This window comes from Larus michahellis, chromosome 3 (genome assembly GCF_964199755.1).
Source record: "Larus michahellis chromosome 3, bLarMic1.1, whole genome shotgun sequence".
In the NCBI taxonomy this organism is placed as follows: Eukaryota; Metazoa; Chordata; class Aves; order Charadriiformes; family Laridae; genus Larus; species Larus michahellis.
Window position 1 is genome coordinate 90,472,407 of NC_133898.1, and position 26,328 is coordinate 90,498,734.

A 26,328-nucleotide genomic window follows, 5' to 3' on the forward strand; every position below is an offset into this window, starting at 1 on the left:
GACCTACTGCCTAATCGCTTGAAAGAATATAGCTCTTAAACCTGCTCTATGACAGGAGCTACAAACAGCTCTGCGACAGTTATCTCAGGTTTGAGCATTTGTGCACACTTAAGACTGTGTGTCCACAATCCTTAAGTGGTCACCTTCCTGGCAGCAGAACTTCTTTCCGATGTTAGCAACAGGCGACTGAGATCCAGAACTCCCAAGGTTCTAGGTTTTTCTTCTAAACAGAAGAGCAGCTTTCCTCCAAGATAAACACAGCCTGTGGCGGGTGCAGCTTTTCTTTTCCTTCACCCTTCAAATGTGTTTGTTGAATAAATATTTCAAGTATTCTATTTTGAGGGTGTACAAGTTATACCCAGACCCCAATGCAGCTAATTAAGACTGTGTCAGTCAGAAAACAAAAAGAAGTAACATTAAAATTACCACATCCTTAAAACCACACCTGATCCTCACGACAGTGACATTTTGATAATGATGATGACTGCCTTCACAAAGAGAGAACTCATTATTTTTGAGATACATATTTCTACATCAATTTCTGAAAGGAAATGAACCTTACAAGCAACTATAATTGGAACGCTTTCCTCTGCGCTCTTAATTCTCATCAACAAAAAAAAATAAAGGTAACAGAAAAATCTCACCACTAAAATATAAAAGACTGCAACTGTCAATTACCTGATATATATCCTCAAGAGAGGTCTGTGAAACATAGCAAAAAGCGAAATATAGTTACTTTTACTAGATATCACCAACTGCCACCTAAAGTACCACCACCCACTTCGCTACCTTTCTAAAAAGCACTGATGTAGTTCACCTTCCCCAATGCATAACATACGTGTCCAAAAAAAAAGAAAAAGAGAAGTTTTAGGTTCAGAATTCTGCCCAACACCATGCTCAAGATTGCAACTAGGTACCAAGACCAGCAGTGATAAGATTTTCACACATCCCCTTTTTTCATTCACTCCTGTTCCCAGGCTTCAGTTGACTTTGTGTTGGCTACCTTGAATCTCAGTCTTAAAAGTGTTTAGAGAACTGAAGCAATTCATCCAGCACTATGAATTTTTCTGAGAGGAGGCTGGTTTTGATCTGATCTGCAGTTTCCCAATACCTCAGGAATCCATATTCTTCACCTTTCAAAACCCAATATATTGCACACTCAGTAGCTGAGATAGTAGCAGCTGCTTATTCAAAAGTGATAATGCATTTCTTCAAGAAATCATCAGGTCCAGGTAAAGATGTGGTTCTTTGTGACTCCGTGTCACAGTATGATCAAGATGTGTACTAACAGTAGCTTTCATGAAAACAAAACTCAAATATATCTGTGGGTATAAGCGGGTACTAGATTCGAATCATCCATAGACTATATAACTGGAGAGCACCAGGGTCAATATGAACATCCAAACCTACATATAACCTCTGAGAAATTAGGGGCTCTGAATAATCCCATTGCTGGATGAAGCAGGTATTAGCCTGATTTTGTGGCACATGGAACCTTCCCATGTCTAACAGAAGCCTCTTTAGATCTTTCTAGACCACATCATATAATAAAATCAAAAAGCAAAAAGAACTTGACGCATCCAGGACACAAGTCTGCTCCCCACGTGCACACAGATCATTTGCACCATGTAATCACACCGCCCTAACCTGTTCTGGAGACTAGTTTCATCTTGCATCCAACACAGTCAACTGGTACAGGCACTATGATTGCTTGTCTGGGATTTCTGGATTGCTAGGCATCTGGAAATCCTCGGCAAATTACTAAAACTGACAGAAAAATGCAAGAGGGAAGCAACCCAAAATGACAGGTTGCCCTTGATCTTCTCTTTCCTAGCTAATTGCTTACGTGGCTTTGCTCAGGCTAGCTCTGTAAACCAGCTCTATCTCCCATTTACAAGACTTCACTGTGAGGTACGGACATTCACGAGCATTTTACAGAAAGAAGATCTAGGAAAGCTTAATAGATCTACTAAAATCACATACTATTAACAGCATTGTACAATAACATAACTTTTTATATATAGCCCCGAGGCTAAACGTATCGAAATGAAGCGCAGCTGTTTCGGTAAAATACGGCAGCTATATCCACTCGTCCCAGCACTGATTTCGCACCGTGGGTCGCCCTGAAGCCTCAGCCTGGGCGATTTTACCACCAGCACACTGATGCATTGCTTTCAGCAAAAAGTCGAAGCCGGCACAAGCTGTTGGAAGAGCAGGCCGAGATTCACATTAGCTGGGGACTGGAGAGGGAGCAGTTAAGGTGTACGTTCATTCCTGAGTCCTTATTGCTAGGTGTTTACATCATTTACTTAATTACCCTCCACTCCCCAGCTACCTTCCTACACACACTTCCCCGAGAAAGAGAAAACACGTCCCAGGACGCACGTCCCCAACACGTACACCTCTTCCCCTGGGGAAATATATATACATATATAAGGAAAAGACATATTCAGCACTCGAGGCGCGCTGCCCCGCGTTCACACGGAGTCAAAGCGCGGCGGGGGCGGCCGCCTCGGCCCCGCCGGGTCCCTCTGGCCCCGCCGGCCTCCGGCGGAGCGGAGCACCCTCAGGCCACGGCGAGCGGGTCGCGCCCCGGATGGCCCCAGAGCCCGGGGAGGGGGCCTATCTCTACCCCTCCAGCCCCGGCTAAAAACGACGGCGACTGACCCCCTGCCTCAGTTACTGCCAGCCCTCCCCCAGCGCCTCCCGGCTGCCAGCAGGAAGAGGAAGCGGGGCCGCGGCGGCGGCTGCTCCCCCTGGCGGAGGCGGGCGGCGGGGCGGGGGCGGGGTGGCCGCCGCCAGGCCGTGGCCCCGCCGCTGCCGCCTGAGCAGCAGCCGCTGCCGGGCGCGTTTCCCCTTCCCGCCCCCTCCCTCGGCGCGCCCTCCCCCGCCTCCCTGGCCGGGGCAGCAGGAAGCGGCTCTGATGTCAGCGGCGGCGGCCGCGGCGCGGCTCTGAGCGGCTCCCCCACCCCCGCCGCGGCCCCCTCGCCCCGCTGTTGCTGCCGCCCGGGGCCGGCGGACCTTCGTCCCCGGGGCCGCCCCCTTGTCTCCACCGGGGACGCGCGGCCCAGGCGGCTGCCGGGCTCCGCAGAGGCCGCGGCCTAGGGCAGCCGGCGCTGGGCGTGCGGGAAGGTGCGGGATGCGGAGCGGCGCCGCCGCCGGCGGGGCCTCCGCCCGCCGCCACTGAGGCCCGCGGCCGCCGCGGATGCGGCCTCGCCCCGCGCGACGGCCCAGGCGGCGCCTCGGCCAGGCCCGCCCCGACCTGCGCCCGCGCGGAGGGCAGGAGCCGCCGCCGCCCCCCGCGTAGCCCCAGCCGCGGCCCAGGCCCTCGGGCTGCCCGGCGCCCAGCCCTCCGCCCCCGGCCTCTCCTCCCCTAGGTGAAAGAGGAGGGATGTCCGCTGCCGCCTCCGCTGAAATGATTGAAACCCCCCCGGTCCTCAACTTCGAAGAAATCGACTACAAAGAGATCGAGGTGGAAGAGGTGAGCGAGGGCCCCGCCGCCGGGCCGCCTGCCCACACGCTTTACCCCCGTGCGCGGCCTGCGGGCGGGCCGGAGGGGCCAGCTGGGCCCCCGGCGCGGCGCCGGCCCCGGGGTTGCCCGCCCCGGGGTTGCCCCCCCCGGCGCCGTCCCCCGGCTGGCGAGAGGGGCTGCGGAGGTTTCCTGGGTGCGGGGCTGTAGAGGTTTGCTGGGTGCGGGGGGCTGTCGGTTGTCGGGACCACCCCCCCACACACATACACACACACCCCCAGTGTCCCAGCCCTGGGGGTTCCCTTCTCCTCTGGATGCTGCAGCGGTTGGCAGCAGAGAACAAAGGCGGTATGGCTGGAAGCCGAGGTACCAGCTTGGTTCCACCGACCCGGGTGCTGGGTGCTGTGCTGTGGGGCTTTATTGAAGCAGGGTATATTTGTTCAGGACTTTTGAAGTTTCACCGTCCATTTTGCCACCCACTTTTGTATGGGTGGCAAACAGTTGTCAAACGCTGTCGCAAGAGGGAACTGTTAATTCTGATGTTTCTTTGGGATCTCTATTTCTGTATGCCCCTGCTTTCTCCTTCTGCCACCTAACTGAACCATTGTGTATGTAATCATCATACCAGTGTTAATTATTATTTGCTAAATTTACAGCTCTGTTAGCTCTAAGGACGTACAGATCTTTTTGTGTTATTTTTTCTTAACATAGGCTAGTGATGTTGCACTCATGGATCATTGTCACTCATGGTCACATTTCATTTGTGACCTGTGCGTGTTACCCAGGAAATTACACTCAGTTATCATATAACGTAGTTGGAAGCAAGTATTTCTTCTTCTGTAGAAAATTTCGTAGTAAAATTATTGCCTTATATTCTTTGAGTCTGGAATGGGATGGACAAAGTACAGAATTTTGTACGTACTTGTCGTCTGTCTGGATTTCCTGTGAAAGTAGAATGGGTGTGATCTAGGATAGCTTACATGCTTTACTAAAGGGCTCAGTAGTATGTATATACCACAGTGTTTTAGCTGTCAGAATCACACAACAACATTGCTGCTGTCGGATTTCTTCTTTCTTCCTCCACTGCTAGCGTCTCTACAGGAATGAACTTGTTTCATGCAGATCCATACTGAATTCAGTGAGGCCAGCTTGTAGAGTCTGGACCTAACAGACACCCAAGACTCCTGAAAAAGTCTTTGTGCTTTTATTTGCAGATTACTATCTTTCTCTTTCAGTAATGATTACCTTCTTTTTCTTAAAAAGTTTATGTGAAAGTGAATTTAGTTTTGTGTAGTAGCTTTCATAGATATGACAACCAGCATCTCACATTTTTAAATTGGTTTGCTAGGTACTGGTTTGTTCATAATTATTGTGCTGGGCTTGTGTGATCTGGGAGAGTTCACAGAACGTAAAATCTGCAATATTATCATAGAGCACTTAGGCACTTTCTGCTCTATTTGGCTGGTGGTGTGGTAACGTTAACTTTCACCGTAGCAGACACTGGATATTCTCAGAAGATAGCATCTTCCAAAAGATTGCCTTTTTCCCTTTCTATGAATATGGCAATCATGAAGATTTTTGACGCTGTAAGTCTAATCATTCCTCTTCCCTTTATGCATTTAACTGTTCTGAAGTAAGAAAACTTTATGATGTTTGGGAACTGAAAGTATTTTTGCATTGGATAATCGTAGAATCATAGAATCTTCATGGTTGGAAAGGACCTTTTGAGATCATCGAGTCCAACCAAATGGTTGGTATGCTGACATCTTTGCAACACTTATTAATGGACAGGGATCAAACCACGTGCTTTGGGAGAAATGGCTTTTCTCACCCAGAGAAGAAAATAAAATTGATAGGAATTTATCTATCATAAAAAGGTATCCTGTGATGGCTCACAGAAGTGAGTAGCACATCTAATATGTTACACACGGCACTTAGAATGAATAAAATGCTATACAAAATCTTTAATCCTTATGACACCCTTGGGAAGGCTGTTAGCAAGGATTATATTGCTATTTTACTTGTAGGAAGTGTGGAGCTGCATAGTGTGTAATTGGTCTAACTAGAATTTGTCATTCTAAGGTTTAGTGTTCGGAGCTTGTCTGCATCCTACATACCTCCCTAGCACATGCTGAGACAGGACTATGTGCACAAAAATATGTGTAAAGACAATGCCTAAGCAGTAATTTGTGCTTTATTTAGTGTGGTTGTTGCATTAGCCTCAATGTAGTATCTGTGTTGGAGATGACAAAACTCATGTGATATAAACAAGGGAGCTCTGATAAAGTGTTCTCTTCATGAGAAAATCTGATGACAGCTGGTGTAGCATTTAGAGTTACGGTCAGTGTACCTGTCCTACCAGAAGTTCTTTTAGGCAATGGGGATACCATAATGCTGAGGACAGTCTAAACATCATTGCACAAAGGAAGAAATAAGAGCTACTTTACAATAAGACAGGTGAATTAGAGACCATACTTAGACCTTGCTTTTCTCAGCTGTGTGTGGTGACCTCATGATGCAGTTTCAGTGCAAATAGTCAACTTTGCAGTCATAACAAAATGCACATCATTACTGAGGATTTTCTGTGCTCTCACTTCAGGCTGGCAAGTTTTCAAGGATTCTTAAATGGCTGTAAGGGCCCAAAATGGTCAGATTTTAATATGCTTGGCAAACTTCAGATGTTTCAAAATGGAGTGTCAACAGGTCTACACTGGAAACTCAAATGAATGCTTGTATAATCATAGCTTTGCTGTTGTATTATCAAGGCTTGTCTTGTCAGCAGATAGCAGTCCCACTCTGCCACTGGTTTATTAATAGATATTGAAGTTCTGGAATACTTGCAGGCCACGAGTCCTTGCTAATAAATGTGAGGTCTATAAGTGCACTTTCATTTAGATTTGGCTGAACTCTGCTGGATAATATCAAGAATATACCATATTTTATTTTAGCTACTGTGTGCATGACTATAATCTAACAGTACTGTAGTGTTACTGCCCACCAGTCAAACATGTCTCCAACTTCAAGCTACCTTTTCATTATTTGAAGTGCTTAGATTGAAGTAAAATATAGAGATGACTATTATAAATGAGTTGGAGTCAAATCAAAATTGATGTGATACAGTGGGAGCATCTTCAAAACTAGAAGGGAAAAACCAACATAAAACTTGGGTTCAACAGAAACGTTCCCTACTTTACCATGCAAATTTTTGAGTGTGAGAATGTGTTTTCTTAAGTTTTACTATCTAATACCTTTAAGGTATTAGATAGACAAATCATTAGAATCTGAATAATTAAAACTACAGAATTTATCTGAAAACTTAATATTATTAACTGAAATCATGTTAACAATAAAAGCCTGACAGCCCTATTTTAAAATCTCATATTTAGATCTAGCCTACGTACTGTTGTCTCTTCTTCCCAGAGGAGCTTTCCCATCTAAGCAATGAACAGACTTTGGGTTTGAACTGTTCTGGCAACCTGCTCCCTGACAGTCTTTCCTGAAAATCCCACAGCCCTTCTTCCATCATGTAACTTGATAACAGTCCCATACATGACCAAAATGCAGACCTCTTCATCACACGATGTGTGTATGCCTTGGATCACACAGCCAGAAGATGCATGTCTGGTCATGTATTCTGTGGCCCAGTCGCTGTCTGACGTAGCCAAGTTGAAAACCATTGCCATATTTGTGTAGTTGCGAGTTACTTTTGAACAGTCTGAAGGCATAAATTATTTGAAAATTGTTGCTAAACGCTCCGCTGATGTGCTGTAGTATATGCTGAAGTTTATTTTCAACAGTCTATTTGGGCAACAGTAGTAAATTTTGAGGGGATTTAAGGTAATGTTTTCTTTAGGATGAACAGGTAAGCTTTCTAAATATTTATTTTTAGAAAACCTACTTAAGGTGCCAGCAACTAAGGAGCTACAATTTATGGCATGTTCACCTACCTTAGACATTTTTGAAACATTTGAGTAATTTCACTAACTGCCTGAGAAGTGTGCTGAGAACTGCACGCGTTCCATGTGATTACGGAGCAGAGCAGTTTAGAGACAAGAGAATGAGGAATACAGTGTGACAATTGGGTTTTGTTCCCCTTTATAGTAGTTAACTTTTTAAAAAGTTAATGAGATGCGGTAACCGATTATCTTCATTACACTAAAACGTAAAGTAGATTTGTGTGACCTACAGCTGAACATAGAATTGTTACAACCTCCGTGTATAAAACTTTTGGTTTTATGTCCTGGGGGATTGTGTCCGGTTGTAGAGTACCCATTCTAAAAATCTGCAAAATTGGAAGGTGTTTGGAAAAGAACCACAGGTGTGACTTCAGATCTGAAAAATATTCTTGGATATCTGATGTAAGTACAAAAGGCTTGGTTCTCAAAAGCTGAGGGTGATAGTTAGAAATCCGTTTGAAGTCAGTTGCATCTACAATTTCTCAGCCTTTTTCAAAAAGTAAGCCTTCAAGGTGCAAAGCAGGGCATCCAGAAGCAAAGGCAAAAAATTAGTACATGGTGAAAACATAAGCCATAATTCCTGTCATTTTACTTTAAGTGTATTTCTGATTTAATTGAAATTGCTATTTTAATTTTGTTTAGTTATACCGGTAGAAGATTCTCTTCATTCATCTCCATAAGAAAATAGCTGAAGTGTCAGCTGGAGTGTGAATTTATAGCGGAAGTTACATAACACCAATTTCATGTGGATCAAACTTAGCATGCAGTAAGTGTTAGAAAATGGCTAATAAGCTAGTTAAACTGTTAGTGTAAGACTTTACACTTACTTCTACGCATGCAGATTTACTCAGTGCATCAATTTGTCCTGTAAAATAAACTTGTATTTTACTCTCATAAAGAATGTGTGGGAAAGAAACCTCACATCTATTCCAGTGATGAAAGCAAGATGCGTATTTATGAGATAATAATAAAGTTCCATGCCTGATGCAGCAGCTAAGGTCACAGCTTAGTGACAGCGTAATTGCTGTCAGAAATTGGGGTGTGGGGATGGGGAGGAAGGCCTTTCCCTAAGAAAAGCAGACTTCATGTGTCCCTTATTTATCCCACCCAGTGGATTCTAGCAGTACTTTACTGACCGCAGAATGATTGTTTTTCAAAGACAGTAATGTTAAACTGTGCCAGCCCAGCAAGTCCAACTCATGTTGTAGTCCTTCACCCCGAGCGCCTCATTACCTAGCATTTTGTGACTAAAACTACAATCCCCTGTCTGGGCTGCTGTAGCAGAACAAATTGATTCACAGTAAAACATCAGAAAAGTGTTTTGTTTATGTTTTTAAATTACTGGTAGTTAAAATGAGTTCAATTCTTGAGACAGATCTGTAAAAGGCTATCAGTATGTAAAGAGCTGGAATGAAAGTATAACCTGATAAACTGTTATCTTTGCTTGAGATGCACGCATTTCTTAGAAGGACTGAGCTATCAAAATGCAGAGAGGGTTGGTTGTGTGTTTAGAGCAAAGGAAGAATTTCTGGAAACACCCATAATTTTAGGAACATACATGATGGTACTGCGATTCTCCATAAGCATGTGCTGAAGAAGTTGCAAAGTGAATGATTTCTTAAAACAGAGCTAAATTCAGATAGTCGAGTCACTAAATAATAGCTGTACAGTGTTGTGCAGCTCCATCAAATGATGCCCCAAATATGGACCAACTGTATTAGTTTGTGTCAAGCTGAAGTTATGTATATTTATTAAGAATATAAATTGATTTTTTAATAACCAATTTTTTTCATTGAGAATTTTTTTTTTCTTATGGTGTTTTGTATAACTTTAAAGTTGAAACTTGGAAACTAAATCTAAACTCAGTTACTTAGTTTACTTAAAATTAGTGGGATTGCTTATGGGGGTTTTTTGGGGGGAGGCTGGGGGTTGGGTTTTTTTCGTTGCTGTATGAATACCAGAAAGGGAAAGCAACATCGAGAATTGGGTTGAGCACTAATACAAATAAACTTAACCAGTCAAAGAACGTAGCTGTAAGAATTGGCAGATCTGAACTCCTTAAAACTGCTGCCAGGGTATTGGCCACAGTCATTTGTGGCATGGGACCGATTTTCTTCAACCTGCTTAATAAAGCACAGCACACACAGAGGAACCAACGTTTGAATTTGAGACTGGTTAAATGAATGGTAGCAAGTGTAGGCATCTATTTTTTTAGGGGCTGTAAACTGTTGTTCCTGGTTTCTTTTATCACTTCTTTTTTTTTTTTTTTAATCTATGTGCTTTCCATATGTTGTATGGGCAGATGTGTGAAAAACTGAAAACATTAGTGTGCTTTATTGGTAGTGCTGTAACTCTGGTAGATAGAAAGAACAGAAGCAAATAAATTTTAAAATGTGTTTCTGTTTCTACAAAGCATTGTAGAACTTTCCCTCCCACACTCCGTCTTGCATCGTGTCTGAAGCTTGAGAGATCCGAAAGTTCAGTTTGCATGAACCTTTCATTTGCAAATATACCGGTAACCAAAGGGACATCGATATTAAAGATAATTTGGAGACTGCTGTCTGTTTGGAAGCACGGGTTTTGTTGGGTTTGTGTTGGTTTTTTTTAACTGCTTGTCTTGCTTCCCAAAATTGTAAACAAACGTGTCATGTAGATACTGCAAATTATGAAGGCAAATCTCCAAGGAATACTACATCTGCTAACCCGGGAGCTATTGGATTTTATTGCTTTCTTGTATACCCAGCAAGATTTTTTTAGACGGAAAAGCACTAGGTATCCAGCATGCAGAGCTAACTAACTTGGAAACTTCATGGATAGAGATGATAACTTTGTATCTTTATATTTTTGAGTGAATAGAAAACCTGTGCAGTTAATGTGCAGTTGAAATTAATTCTTCCAAAGTTTTGACATTCGATAAGGGAATAGGGTGCCTCTGAATAAATAGAGATGCATTTTTCTTGTTTTACTCTGTGTGTGTGTGGGGGGAAATTATTGGTCACATCCCTTAGGACAAAATACATCCTTAAGGGCTTAACATATCTGCAGTCTCTATTTCCTGCATGATTTCTAGTCTACATACATACCAGTCAGTATAGTCTACATACTTACAAGTCAGTATCATGTATCTCTGTTTATGTACAGCATTCGATACTATTTGTACACAGAGGCAGAGGTAATGTTTGTTCCCAGGGCTCTTGTATGGTTCATATTCTTTAAATAAGACTCTAAATACATTATCTGGAAAACATGCAAATGGCACTGTCTTTAGCCATGTCACTTTGTTGCACAGTAAAACATAACTTTTTACTGGTTTGAATTTTTTAGGGAGAGGAATAAATTTGTATATACTTTTCAAACTTTAAAGCTCTTTAAGCATTTCTACCAGTTTAAAATGTGTCTGTGTCACTGTAGTAACTGAGTGATACTTGACAAACTCTATTTGCTTCTGTGGAAAAGTAGAAGCCCTGGTGTTCTATTTCTAAATGTGTCATCTGCCCTATATTTTCCTTTTTTCTCCTAGAAGATATTTAGACGGCCAGAATCTTTTACCAAAAGAATGTGTTTATTTTTAGATCATTTTCCAAACATACACAGTACCACAACTGCTGTTTATTGATTTGTCGTGTCAATAGTTCCATTACCTGTGCTTCATATAATTCAGAATATGCACTACTGCCCAAACATATGGTGTGGCACCAACAGCAGGGGACAAGAAGGAATGAGCGTGAAGAAACTAAAGTTCAGGCAGCGCCTCCCTCCTGTGCTATTAAGTTACTTAGTTCCAGTGCACGGTGTTGAAGGAAATTGCGTACTGTTTAAACCATTCTGGCAAATTCTAAGACTTACTCCTTTAAAGAATAAGTTCAGTGAAAACTTAAAGGAAGAAAATGAAATGTAAGTGGAATCCACCACAGGCTCCATTCTGTCGATTATAAAAGATGTTTTTACGATGAGTAAGATACTTTTTCCAGATTAAGTAGGAAAGACATACCGGGCTTTCACATATGGTAAACTTCAAGTTTTTGTCAGATCTGTCATTGCTTCTGACGGTTGCTCCTTTCATATGCTGTCCAAGAGGCTGAGCGGCTGTAACAGAGGATCAGCTCTTCTCTGTTTTCCCTGTATCCTAGGTAAATACTCAGTGCATTCGTGTCCTCTTCTCAAGTTCAACCCTCTGCCTAAGCAGGCACCAAGTCACTGATAAATTGTTATGAAACCTTGACTGCATAGTCATTTATTAAACTCTTTGCACCAGCCATAAAATTTATATATCTGATGGTCTCTCACAGCTTTCTATTATATAATTAAGATTTAGATTGCCTGGTAAATTCTTCCTGTTGGTGCCTGACACTGATTTTTTTTATTTATTTCCCTCCCCCCCCCAGTCATCAGAAGGACTTTATAAAGTGCATCTGATTCTTGGAATTTATTTCACTTTTCAACTGGAGCCCAGGTATTGTGACATTCATGGCACAATGTAAAACATCACATTGAGTGGTATACTCATTTCTCTTAGTTTCTTCATTGAAAAGAAATGTTATTTAAAAGTACGGCAAAATTGAAAAATAATGGTTTGCCTAGTATGTGAGCTGGAAATGCATGTACCAATTCTTGGTATTAAACTTGCAAATAATCATGGATTTATCTTCAGGGGAACAGTATGCAATTGTATTGTCTTATGGGCTGAATTTGACCATGTAGAATCAAATACAAGAGATACTTGGGCTTACTTTTTTGTTATACATTCAATTTTATTTTTATATACATATGAAAAGTAAATATACTTACTATATAAAAATATTTGTAGTGTCTATTACATAGTCATAATATTAAAATTATATCCGTAAAACATATAATATATTTGTAGATACAGACATATACAAGTCTTTTCAGCAAGGAAATATAGACTGGCCAGAAAAAATAAGCCTGCTCCATCACAAACTGTTGTAAATGATTCAGGCTAAGTGGAGAAAAAAAAAAAAAGTCAGATTGCTTCATTACATTTTATCAGATGTATCTGAGACCAATCTTCTAACTGAAGTATATGCACTGTTCTCAAATAGAATTTTTTTTCCGTGTCATTGGATTAAATGTAACAAAGTCATAGTCAATCACTGTGAAAGAGTGTAAGAAAAGGTACGTTGAGAAAAGGAGCCCTCTAAAAGGGGTCTCACTCAGTCTTGCACAATAAGGCCAATTGTATCCAGAAGGGACAAATCATTATATGCATGCTTCCTTTTCCCTATGTGGATGGAAGAGTTCTTCCCAGTTACCTGACCAGTTTGGGTTCCTCCATGTCATATGGGAGCAGCACACCTTGAATTGCTGCTGCCAGTGCAGTTTGTCCTGCCTGGTTGCTCTGTGTCATCCTTCTCTTGCTAACTGTCTGTGCTTAGCACTTCTCAGGTGTGAGCAGGCTGCTGTCGGAGTTCCATGTGCTCAGTGAATCAGGGCTTCTGTGAAATGCAGACTTTGACACATATACACAATTTTTCTTAAATTGTAGGTCTGGTCATGCACTGTGCAAGGTGGGTAGAGGGTCTGTAGCAGGCAACTCTTTTGTGCCAGCAGAAGAGGGTAGGGGGCCTGCCAACCCCAAGAAATTGGGGAATTTTATTCAAAATGTGGTCTGAGAGAGAAGAGGAAATGCCAAGGGAGACTATTTGGGACTTTCAAGTCTTCTGGTGACTCACTGTTTCCAGTTTGTTTATACGTACTATTTTCGTAGGCTGCTTGACTATCATTTATATGGCTTGGTGTTTCCAATCTTGGTTGTGCACCACAAGAAAATAGTTGGTGCATTTTATAAGTCAAGGTCCGATGTAGCTGGGGGAGGAGGTTACAATTAACAGGTCCCTCTTTACACAGGGCAGAATGGGGCATGTTCTGTGGATCTACTCTGGATATCTTGTGGTGGACTCAGTCTATGAACCGCTGTTGTAGAGGGGGAGAAGCTAGGAGATCCTGGAAGGCTAAGTGCATGCTGTAATGTAAAAGAGAAAAATACTTCTTTGTGTGTATTAAAGAAACCAGAAGAAGAAAATGCCGTTGATCACCATTCCTGGGCGGCCATCTCTCGTATCGATATGTAACCTTACAAAAATATTGAGTATACTTCCCCTTTTCTCATCTTTATTAATACAAAATCTTATTATTTTAATTTGTATTTTGCCCCTTTTCAAATAGGGCCCTGGATTACAGACTTTCTCATATTCTGCATGAAAGTTTAGCAGGTCTTGAGCTATGCACCTGCAGCCTTATCTGCCCCATTCTCAGGGAAAATCAGCTTCACTATTTATTTCTTCATAAGGAAAGCACTTAGCGAGACCCTAATCCAAGCATGGTTTTCATACATGATAGTCAGTTCGCTTTGACATGGAGCCTTGATAGGTGCTCATATGGTCCTGGTTACCAAGTTGCCTTCTCTGGATCAGCACTCTTAATTTATGTTCTGAATTATTACTATATTGGGAGGCATCTCAAAAAAAGAGGTGAAATTAGTAGATGTTATTTCTTCAAAGGATGAGCATTCAGGCAGCAGGCAGTTTGTTTTGTTTCAGCATTGGGAATGTGTGGTTATTCACTGATCTCCTACAGATCGCATTTTTCTTTCAAGAAATCATCCTGTTTAGGAGTGAGTTCACTAGTGAACCTATAAGCCTGTATTGTTTTTATAACGTGAGTGCAATATTATGTTTCAACATTTTGTGGGTCTTTTAATTACATTGCATTTCTCTATTTTAATTTTGAATATGCCTTCCTGCCCCCCTCCAAAGTACCTTCCCTTTTTTATTGCATAAAGTCATAAATAAATATTGTCTTTCTAGTGAAGAGCTTTGTAATTTTGGGAAGTGTGGTTTTCCATTCAAAATAATGTTCATTTGAGAAAATAAAATTAAATTCTGCCATATAAACTGCAATGATAATCACATTTGTAAATGCTTCTATTCCACTTTCTCCCTACTCCCCTTGCTTTCCCGTCTCTTTTTGTTCACCTCCCAAAAAACTGTTTATTTCATTAGAAGCATCTGATTTTTTCCTCAGGATACATACAATATTACTTGAAATCAAGGACTAAGAACACAAGCACAGAATGCTGTTAATACCAACAGTGAAGAAAAGCTGCTAGGGCCAAATACGGAATCCGAGACATCCCACCCAGCCCCTGGTCCATTTCTTCCCCCCTTCCCATCCGCACTGCCTTGCATTTTTTGGAGTTGGAGGAGCTCCTGTCCCTTAGCTTCTGTGCCTTTGTGCGCCTTCCCTTTCCTCCTCCTCTTCTCTCCACCTGTCTTTTGGGTGGATGTGTAACAACTTGCTTGTCTGTGCTTTCCTGTACCAGCTAGGGTCACTCTTTTGGTGACCCTCTAATTTCAACTCTATATTGCGTATGTGTGTTTTGTTGTTATTTGTATATGTTGCCATTTTTTCCTGAAGAACATAATGCAAAGAAGTTAATTTTCCATTCACCATACTTTATATCTCACCAGTAACTGAAAGTGATCTCACAGAAGAAGGATGCTTCTCTCTATCCTGCTTTCATTTTTGTGCTTGATTTCACAGAACTACTCCAAAATAATGGTGGTGTTAGAGCTTCTTCACAGCAAATGTTAAAGGATTCTTGAATAATGTAGTATGCAGAAGCTGCTACTACTGCTTCTGTGAAGTTACGGTGAAGAATTATGGCTCTTGTCTGGTTTTGTATATTTTTAGGCAATGTTCATTCCAAATAAACTAGAAAGCAGACTTCAACAAACATAAAGAAAGCATAGGTTATACAGATACTGTGCTTTATTTAGAGGACTCAGGAGAATTTACTGTTCTCACACTATTGAGGCACCTGTGAGAAAATGAAAGGATAACTTTGAGCACATTGAGCACCTCATCCAGACGTCAGCATAGTTCTGTGCAGTTGTTTGCATATGCATTTAAATTTCAGAAGTTTGAATTGAGTCCAGAGGAGGGCCACAAAGATGCTCAGAGGGCTGGAGCACCTCTCCTATGAGGACAGGCTGAGAGAGTTGGGGTTATTCAGCCTGGAGAAGAGAAGGCTCCGGGGAGACCTTGTAGCGGCCTTCCAGTACCTGAAGGGGGCCTACAGGAGAGATGGGGAGGGACTCTTTATCAGGGAATGTAGAGACAGGATAACGGTTTTAAACTGAAAGAGGGTAGATTTAGATTAGGTATTAGGAAGGAGTTCTTTACAATGAGGGTGGTGAGACACTGGCACAGGTTGCCCAGGGAAGCTGTGGATGCCCCATCCCTGGAAGTGTTCAAGGCCAGGCTGGATGGGGCTTTGAGCAGCCTGGTCTAGTGGGAGGTGTCCCTGCCCATGGCAGGAGAGTTGGAACTACATGATCTTTATGGTCCCTTCTAACCTGAACCATTCTATGATTCTACAAATTCCTGTTATTTAGCAAGCATAAATGAATATGGCAGATAGATTCAAATCTATAAAAATAAATTTGCCATCATTCCCCTAATTTTCTTCTGAGCAAATCTTGTTTGAAATAATTAAGATCATATTTTGCTGAAATATTGTTACTGCATGTTAATAATAAGATGTTTTTTATGTGTGTTTTCCAATTCTTCTGTAAATGATCTCTGGAGGAAGCTTAGCTAAGCACCAGTTATGCTTTGATGGCATAATAATAAATTGCTGCTGCAAAACTTTGTTCTGTATGTTCAGTTTTCAAAGTTAAATTTCTTTTCTGTTTGTGAAGTCCTGCACAGCAAATGAAACCATTTCAAGTTTTAACTCAAGTGTTTCATGTTATCTTCTTCTAGGTTGTTGGAAGAGGAGCCTTTGGTGTGGTCTGCAAGGCAAAATGGCGAGCTAAAGATGTAGCCATTAAACAAATAGAAAGTGAATCTGAAAGAAAAGCCTTCATTGTAGAGGTACAGTAAGTTTGCTGGAAAAGGTGGGATTTGGTAGAGCTTGTTTTCTTCAATTCATGGGTGTATTTAGTGTGCTAAAAGCTATGTCTGTATTACAAGGTCAATGCAGCCTGTGGTACCCAGTACAGGCCTGAACCCCTTGTCATGCAGAACAGGACACCTGGCAGAGCATACTGCTGCTCCTTTAGTTCACATGCCATAAAAACCGGAAGGCAGACGGGGAGAGAGGAGGTCACACAGGTTGGGAAAACACCAGTTCCTGGATTCTTTCCCATTATGGAGTCAGGGTGCAGCTGAAATACCCACCAAAATCCTGGAGCTGATTTAACACTTCAAGGGCTACAGCATAGGTTCTTAATACAAGCAGGTCCATACTTGAAATCATTTCCTTTTTTTTTTTTTTCAGCAGTTCTAATAATTTCATTATTTTTTCTTACATATAAGTTTATTTATTAGTACATATAACTCATTTAAGGGCAATCGCTCTTTTCTATTCAGTGTCTACTTCTTCAGAATGTTTAGTAGTTCAGATATACTGATAAACTTCCTGAGATACATAACATTTTCTAAATTCAAAAGTTAGCCATGTAATTTCAATGAGATACATCTGTGATGTGCTGTTTAGTATTCAATCAGTAAGAATCTAGGATGTTCAAGATAGACAAAATATGTGAAAAATAAATCTCTTAATTTTGGAACTAAAAATGTAACACACTGAAGGGTTAAAGGAAGTGCATTTGTAGTAGGCCTTTCTGTGTAAATATTTATATGTTGTTCATTACCATGGAAAGTTTTCAGTGTTATTAATGTAAGTCTAACTTAATACTGAGCAGATCTGATCAGTCTCTCACCATTTTTGTGTTCAGAAGAGATCTGAGAAGATGAACCCAGAAATACTTCAGTAATTGCTGGGATTCAGGAAACCCTACACAGTGCAAGCATCAGTTGTGATACTCCATTCTGGTTTTTTTTAGAATTCTGAAGTGTACAGAAAAAAATAGCATTTGCTCCCTAGATGATGAACAGCATAAGCTGCCCCAGAAGAGCACTGAAACTATAGAGGTCATAGTTGCATAGTGTTTGACTTGTGTGATTTTACTACGCTATGGAAAAAAATACTTTCTTTAATTTCTTTAAAATTTTTTTTAAATACAGTTCCAGTTAGACACAAACCTGATTACATAAATTAAAATGCAAACAGGGATATCAGTTTTGTAATTCCTAAAATCACCATCTAGGGTTATGCAGATATATAAAACTGTAATTGCTGTTGTGGTGTATGAATTATAGGTGTGAAAATAAAGCACTAGCCTTTTTTTCCCATGGTTTGAAATGAAGTTTGATTTGTATTGCAGCTTCGACAACTATCTCGAGTAAACCATCCCAATATTGTCAAGTTATATGGAGCCTGTCTAAACCCAGTAAGTTACAGCTTTGTCGGTATGACAAAAGGTGACTAGCCTAACGTATGGAAGCATCAATGCACAAAATGTGTATTTTATATTCAGAAATATATATTTTATAGATATTTTGTATGGTTTAGACATAATAAAGAAATACACAGATATGTATGTTGGTTGATATTTTCAGGATTTTGTTTTTTCTTTCCCCTGTTATGCGAAATAGATTCTTGCAAGAACACCCTAAATGCTGTTTCTAAACACCAATTGTAATTCAGTTTGTCAGAACGGCATCTGGGGTATTACATATGTAATGTCATTCACATCTGCAGTCCTATTAATTGCAAATCAGCAATATGAAAAAGAAAATACATTAGCAACACATGATTCGTAGCTTGTAAATCACTTCATATTGTCAAATATGCAATTTTCAGGATTTTCTTTCTGCCACAGCTGCAAATAGTCCCACAAATTCTTAAAGCAGAAAACCAAGGACTGTGACAGGACAGATGTATCCTTAGCTAATTCTAGTTTGGTCTATTCGTTAAAGTAATGCTGCATCCCTTTTTCCTTGTACTAGTGACATTCTTTTGGCATGGTATTTAAATTTTTTTGTAAGACACTAAAAAAATGTAAAGGCAAATGACTTGCAGTTTGATGACAGCATTTGCTTTTCAAGATAAGGACGGGGACGTCATTCTCTCCTTTCCTAACTTACAGTGGGAACTAAGTGTAAAACTGATTTCTGTTTCATATACGTAAATATGTACCATTCAGACTGACTCTTTCCTCATAGATAAATTTTCCATTAACTTATGTATGGAGACTTTGCAGTTCCTCTCAAAGAACGTTCCTTTCAGTTTACAAAAGCTGTTTTCCGCCCCTACATTTAAAACATCCCTATTTTTTGTCCCCTCCTCCCCCAAAGGTGTGTCTTGTTATGGAGTATGCTGAAGGAGGTTCTTTGTACAATGGTGAGTATCATTTCAACGTACTGTCTTCCTGGAGCTGAAGTGCTAGTGTTAGGGTAATCATGATCTAAAGTATAAATTTGTTTCAAACATAAGTCTCCATCCTTGGAGATACTCAAAAGCCACCTGGACACAGTCCTGGGCAACTGGCTGTAGGTGGCCTGCTTGACCCTGCTTGGTGGACCTGCAGAGGTCCCTTCCAACCCCAACCATTCTGTGGTTCTTTGAAATTCTTAAAATAATTTTAAGGATAAAGGAGCGGGCTTTTAAAAACCACTTTTCAGCCCACTGTTTTGTTTCTTGATACCAGTTTGTTATATTTTGTACAAGTTATTTAAGGTTTTCCGGTGGAATATCTGAAAAGATTCTTCCTTAACTTGTAAATTCCCTTAGCATTTGTATAACATAGACTTCACCAGGGATAGCTAAGAACAAACAACACCTTTCATACTGAATTCTAACATCAAAAATTACGAAAAACATATTAAAAAATGGAAAATATTTTGACATTTCCATTATTTTAACAGTCTGCAGAAGGATATTTTCAATTGCAGTGATGAGGCATTGATAATTACTTGTATTTCATAGAGCTTTCTGACTGGTATGGTGTTAACTCCATTGTATCTGTTGTAATATGCAATAAAGTTCTTTTTAGTTTGTGCCTTTGTTTTGCAGTGCTGCACGGTGCTGAACCTCTGCCTCATTATACTGCTGCACATGCCATGAGTTGGTGTTTACAGTGTTCCCAAGGAGTGGCATATCTCCACAGTATGAAACCAAAGGCTCTAATCCACAGAGACCTGAAACCACCAAAGTAGGTTTATGGCTCATATTTCCTATTTTTTTACAATTGGAATTTAAGATCATTTATAATAATTTCATTGCATTAGAAAGAAGAACCTTTAATTGATACTAACTTTATTGGATGTACTATATTCTAAATGAAGGCTGTGCGTTTGAAACTTCAGTTACAGAATGATGGTGCATGGTACAGGAAATTACCTGTACTCAGTTACTTTTCTGTTAAACTGGAAAAACATCCTGCTCCTGTCCTGCATCATGGAAGAGGATTTTGATAGCGATAGGGCTTCTAATCAGAGGCATTTAAAATGGCTCAATTTTACAATGGGTTCTGGTGTTCAATAAGAGAATGTTAGGTGGGGGGGTTGTTTGGTTGCTTGGTTTTAACGTCATATTTAATCTGATACATTAGAGCTCGTTTCCCACATGGCCATCCTCCTCTATCCCCTCCTTCTGCCTGTTCCACTACCCCTCTCAGAATCTCCCATGACTTTCTTCTGAAACAAAACTGAATAGTTTTCTGCCCGGCCAGTTTATTGATCTGACTCAATTTTACAGCTTCAGATCTGGCTCCACAGATTAGGTGGAAACAGAGATTTGGGGATCAGCAGGATCACCCCGTTTTGGGGGTTGCCTGCAGTTTTGAAGCCAAGCTTTTAAATCTTGAATTCTTTCTTGTATCCCCAGTTTTGATTTAGAGAGCTGTTAACATGTAACTTCGAGTGCTCTCATTTAAATAAATAGCTACATTGACTGACGTTAATGGGAGTCTTGATCATTCGTCTTTTGGGAAAGTTGTTAATAGCACTTGTTGTTTTTCGGCCTCTGGCATCTGAAAGGCTAATTTTGTCAACGTATGTTTAGTGCTCTACTGTGGCTAAATATATTTATGTAAAATCTAATGTAGAAATATTAATAAATTACAATATATATTTTGATTATTTTAAAATATTTCGTATGTTCGGAATAGGCACAAGTGACCTTACTTATTTCTCAAACTATAAACCTAAAGCACTGAGAAGCAAAGCCTTAGATATTCAACTGTATTAGAGTGATAGTCGTTGGGATAAAAAAAAATCAGTGGTTTAGTACGATGAAATAGTCTAGTAATATTTTAATTTGGTTTTTTTCTTTGACAGTTTGCTCTTGGTAGCTGGGGGGACAGTTCTGAAAATCTGTGATTTTGGTACAGCTTGTGATATTCAAACACACATGACCAACAATAAGGGAAGTGCTGCTTGGATGGCACCTGAAGTTTTTGAAGGTAACAATAATTTACAGTGTCAATATTATGTGTTCTTTCGAGGGATGCAACTGTGAATTAATTTGGTCTAGGAAAAAGAGCATAATGTAATCTTTATTTATTTCAGTCGAGGTACTGAAGTTTGAGGTAACAGCTGAAAAGAGTCTTGTCAGAAGTCACACATTTATTTAAAAATCTGTATGATTGCATATTGTCAAATAATTATGCAAAGTTTCGAAGAGCAGCACTGAACTGACTCTATCACGTTAGTATTAGTTAATTACATGAAGATGCAGCACCTTTATTTGTGTCATTGCTGAGATTTACATAAGAAGTACCTTTAGACAGCTGCTGTTTCTTATTTTATAAGCAGGTAAAACATAGCCAGAGGGCTATTTCCCCAGGATTGTGCTGTTCCCAAGATTCTTAAGTCATTTCAAATTCTTCTGACACTTAAATACACTGTCATTACTTTCACTCCCTATTCTGATCAGCTTTTATCTTTAGAATTCCTCTGTTAGTGTCTCTAAATTGAACATAATTGCCTTCATTTTCAATCCCCCACTTTCTTGTAACTCCATCTTCTTTTTGTGTAATCTAGAGATTTGATGTACTTCCTCTTTCCTACCTACCGAGAAATTTGTTATTAACAGTTAATTTAGTTAAGTAGGAAAACAAGCTATTTCTTGGAGTGTAGCTGGGAAAGACAGATTACACTTAATAATTAGATAGACACTAGATAATTATCTAATTATCAAGTTGGTGCATATTTGATTTGATATCTTTGATGCCAATTTGATAACTTTGATTTAATTTGATAGCTTGAATTGATACCAAGTTATCAATTGCTGCATGATTATCAGAAATAATCCGGTCAATATTAGATTGCAAATTAAGCACCTTTTAGCTAGTCAATACCCTAAATTATTATTGCGATTAGCAGAGTGGTCTGGGGAAGTCATCTTCCTGCTTTAGGAAGCAAGCGTCCTGGTTTTGACATATTTGGCAAGTGCCTGTGTGCAGCGGTGGTTTCCCAGACTGTGGATCCAAGTGGCCTCTTTTACTGTCCTTATTCCAGAGAGAAGTAGCAAATGATATATGTCCATATACATTTTTAGGAGGTGTTTCCTCCCAGATACCACCTTTGGAGCTTTTTTTTTTTTTTTTTTTTTTTTGAAAGGACCTTTTTTTCCCACACGTTGCTCAGAGGACCCAGCCAAGGTTGATCTGTTTCATTCTGGTGCCTAAAAATTTTCCATTCTGTCACTTTATATTGAGGCACCTGCTCTATTTCTTCACCTCTAGCTAGGAATGCTGCTTTCCTTAACATTTGCTTACTATTAAATTAAATTGTATAAATAAGAGATTTTTTTTCTTCTAGAAATAATCAGTTGGACAATCTGTGTTAAAGCTAGATTATTTTTTTTGAGTGAAAAATCTTAACTGAAAACAGATTTTGAAATAAGTATATTATAGTAGGAATTTACAGTGCATATCCTAATTCCCCTGGTGTATGAATTCAGCAAGGCAGAACAAAGAAATCTTGTATTGCAGATGTATTGTTGGGCAGCAGCAAAAGCCTTCACTTTACACTGGTTTGATGTACTTTTATCTGAAAGCATTTACTTATAATGACACTAGTTTTTGTACAGGTATCAAGGAAAGAAAGGAATCTGGTAGCTTCTATGATGCAGCATATCAAATTACTTTTGAAACAGTCATTAAACTACTAAAATTATCATGTCAAATGTCAAAATTGTTAAAAATTTGTTTGCTTATGCTACTGCATCAGAATTCAACAATGGAATAAATGCAAATATTTTTTTAGTCCTGTTCTAGTACTAACATTTTTAGATGAGAAGAATAAAGGCACAAGAAGTATCTGTTGTAGATGGTAGAGTGCTTATTGAAGTAATTGTCCTAAATTGAGATTTCCCCCTCATTTTAAATATTAGGGTACCTAAAGGCTTGTACAGATCAAACAGTCTAACTGAAAACAATATTATTTAGATCAGGATAAAGTGAAAGAGAGCTTCTGCTCTAATCTCGGAACTCCCTTTAGAAGAAACTATTTTAAAATTGCTTTGGGCTAATTGGATAAATTGGGGAATGATTGTGTCTGTCTGTTAAACTACCTTGGTCTGTTACACAATGAAATGATAGAGAATACTCTCTCACTTCTTTTGGACTCTTAAGTTTTCAGAATTAGTCCAAGATTTCTCAGCCACAAAACAGAATTTCCTTGCTCAAACAGGAGAATAACACTATTTCCCTGTCATAGGCTGTGTTTCACGGAAGTGCTATGGCTCCATAGGTGAGAGGGACTGTTTTGCTTCCCTTTGCAATCTGCCTTTTTTAAGAGATACGTTTTTTCCCCAGCCCTTTTGAAAAAAAAGCTGACTGGTAAAGCTGACTTTGCTATTCCCCTTCAGGAACTTTTGAACTCATTAGCCGTGTTCAGCTACTTTGATACAGGTGTAAAGAATCATAAAATCATTTAAGTTGGAAAAGACCTTCAAGATCATCAAGTCCAACCGTTAACCTGGCACTGCCAAGTCCACCACTAAACCATGTCCCTAGGTGCCACATCCACATCTTCTAAATACCTCCAGGGATGATGACTCAACCACTTCGAGTTTTGGAGATGCCAAGTTCTGAGAGTTTTGTAAAATCGGTAGCTGGGAAAAGTCCAAATTAGTGCCTTCACTTAGGACTTGTGGTTTGTGCCGCTCTCTCTTTCTGCCTTGCAAACCAGCTGGTCTGCAAGAACTGGCCTGAGAACACGCTGCTGTCCTCACAGAGTCTGTCAGAGGTATGGGGGCAGAGGGAGACGGCTCATAGGTAGAGTGGAGCCTGTTGCAGCTGGAATCTATATGATGGGTATGCACGTGTAACTAGGCTTCTTTAATTCCACTATTTATGAAATGATTTGTCTCAATTATGCTTTCTGATTACGTATTAACAAAAAAATCTCTTGACCACTCAATGACAGTTTTGATCCTTGTTAGAAGACAGATGAACCAATCTCTATGATTTGTATTCACACGTTTATTATCACGTCATTAGCCATTCACACTTCTTTTGAGTATTTGCATGAGTTGTGGTTACAGAGCATACATTCTTTCTTTGCAGTCTCTGAACATTTTTATTCATTATTCTGTACCACCTGCGTGTCTTCTGCACCTTTGAAAGGTGAAATAGAAATATTGAACGTATGGTCAAAGAACTTTAAGTAATGACATGATAAAAAGAGTAAGAATAATAAACAGGAAGGAAATCAGATGGTGAGGAATTGAGGAATCTGCTGATTTGTTCATATGGTAACTTTCTAGATCTGCTAAAGACCTGTAATTAATAAAGAGCAATGGATATGACAGAGATGTTATCAGCTGGCATATTGTGACTAACATGGAAGAAGTGAGTTGAAGAATATTTAGAGGAAGCAAGCATAGTCAGTTAAATCCTGAATGCGAGAGATCTTTGAAACTTAATAAAATGAGTTTTATATTATATAAGGAAACTGACGCATTTTATCATTTCAGGATGACTGCAAGTGAAAGGATTGATTTCCAGAGAGAGGCATCCTTAACGATCCTACTGTCAAATGATTTCAGACTTAAGTTAGCGTGAATCAGCCGGCTTTAGAAAACTGTTTTTTTCTCAGCAAAACAAATGTGAAGTGAAAGGAAGCATATAGAGCTATTTATCAGCTCAAACTGGACTTCTTTTTAATGTGTTACATAGAAAAGAGACAAATTACATCATTGGCTTTCTTCCAGGTAGCAATTACAGTGAAAAATGTGACGTTTTCAGTTGGGGTATTATTCTCTGGGAGGTAATCACCCGTAGGAAACCTTTTGATGAGATTGGTGGTCCGGCTTTCCGCATAATGTGGGCAGTTCACAATGGTGAGTTGAAAATATTTTACTGCATATGAAGTTGTGTATTTGACCTTTAAATTTGCTAAACATTCTTAAATGTGCAGCTTTAAATTACTACTTTTTCCATTTTACACTTCTTTAAATATGCATTTTTTTCATAAAGGCTTAACAGTTAGACACTGCCACTTTTGTGTCAGTGTGGGTTTTGTGTTATTTGGCTGCTACAGTGCTTGCGTTTCCTGCTACGTGTAACTAGTGTATGAACAAACAAGGGAAAAGAGCCATGTTCTTTTGTTATGACACTCCATTTTAAAAGTGATCTGAATCGTGTGCTACAAAAAGAATCCACAACCCCTCTGTCTGGAGGAATGACAGTTTTATTAGACAAATTGTATTTTTAAATTTTTTAAATTTTTTTAATTGAGTATCTACAGTAAATATGTGAGTTCAAGTAACTTGGCCTGTCTTTAGAAATGCGAGAAACTGTCAAACTCCTGCAGGAACGTTATGCCTTAAAAATGTTACTTTGGTTTGCATCTGTTTGGTTTTGGGTTTTTTTTGTGCTGCTGTTTGAATTGTTTTACCTTTATGTCTAGGTACCTGCAGTCATGGAGCAGGATCCTACTGTGCTAGGTACTATGCAGAACAGATTCTTAGGAGCTTAGAATATAAACAGGAGAAAATGGCTGGATTCAAGTGGACAAAAGAAGGCAGTGGTACCACATTGGTCAGAATAATAGACTGTAGTATCTTCATGCTACTTTTCATGTAGCAAGTTCTTCATGTAACTTTTTTAACAGTGTGTTTTTAGGTACCGTGGCAAAGCAGAGTCTTAAGAAGAATAAAGTAATGATAGTGAAGTAGTTCAGTGAATGTCCGCAAAGAGTTTCTGCCATTTGTGAAAGACAACATCAAAGAAAGCACGAACTTGTTTGGAAGACGTAATTAACAAACAAGCAATGAAGGCCAGTACTCAGCCTGAGTGTCATTGCTTCAGTACTAATGATAGAAGCTTAAGGTGAGCACAGGCATCCTGTTCAATGAAGAAGAGAAAAGGGCAGACAGTGATAGGATGGATGAGCATTTTAGTCATAATAATGCACAAAGATGGATGCTCGCAAATGGCATTTTTGAATGAAGAAAGAGATTCTCCATTTCATTTTTTCAAGGACACAAGTCATTGAGATTAGAAGCGATGAGTGCCTTGCATAAAAGCATTAACTGTTAAAGAAAGCGTAAATGTAATAGTCATAAATCAGAAAGCCTCAGTAAGGTGTGGGGGTATCCTTTAGGGGAAGACAAATTCTCTATCTGTCCCTACTTTTGCCGTAAAAACTTCCCCTTTTTTCTTTCTCTCTTCTTCCCCCTCCCCCCCCTTTTTTTGCTTCTTAGGAAAGAAATGTTAGTGCACTTCATCTCACTTGAAACCACTGTGGCACTCCTACCTCCTGTATTACTTGTTATGGTTAATACGTTTTTAAATACTTGCTGCTTTCTATGCAAAATGTCACTACATCTCATGTATTAAACACAAATGGACGTCCATTAATTGTACTCATTGTTGAAACAGTAAAAAGAGTAGAAACTTGAAGCAAAAAACAGTTGAATAGTTACACAACAGTTGAAGTAAAATATGTAATAAAAAGCATGCATGGGCTGTAAAAAAAAGTCACCCAAAATTGGTGCTTCCAGTGCTTTTAATAATTTTT

General features: G+C 39.8%; 1 protein-coding gene and 1 long non-coding RNA gene across 16 annotated transcripts in view; one reads left to right on the forward strand and one right to left on the reverse strand.

Moving 5' to 3' along the window:
• The window catches only part of LOC141741147 (uncharacterized), a 67,363-nt gene extending 64,172 nt beyond the window's left edge, over nt 1–3,191 (reverse strand). The window contains exon 1 of the long non-coding RNA XR_012586289.1: nt 2,990–3,191. This is a non-coding gene — a long non-coding RNA (uncharacterized LOC141741147). The remainder of the gene's footprint in view (nt 1–2,989) is intronic.
• Nucleotides 3,192–3,249: 58 nt separating this feature from the next.
• MAP3K7 (mitogen-activated protein kinase kinase kinase 7) overlaps nt 3,250–26,328 on the forward strand; it is a 51,177-nt gene continuing 28,098 nt past the window's right edge. For 11 of the 15 annotated variants that reach the window (XR_012586285.1, XR_012586286.1, XR_012586287.1 and 8 more), the window contains exons 1-7: nt 3,250–3,481; nt 16,213–16,323; nt 17,679–17,744; nt 18,652–18,697; nt 19,370–19,508; nt 20,635–20,759; nt 24,518–24,646. Coding sequence is in view for 11 of the 15 variants with exons in the window: in XM_074581113.1 (XP_074437214.1) it covers nt 3,392–3,481; nt 16,213–16,323; nt 17,679–17,744; nt 18,652–18,697; nt 19,370–19,508; nt 20,635–20,759; nt 24,518–24,646 (706 nt within the window). In the remaining 4 variants the exon portion in view is untranslated. Of the gene's footprint in view, nt 3,482–16,212; nt 16,324–17,678; nt 17,745–18,651; nt 18,698–19,349; nt 19,509–20,634; nt 20,760–24,517; nt 24,647–25,446; nt 25,638–26,328 lie in introns of those variants that run through there. The other 4 variants (XM_074581124.1, XM_074581123.1, XM_074581121.1 and 1 more) reach the window with 4 other exon arrangements.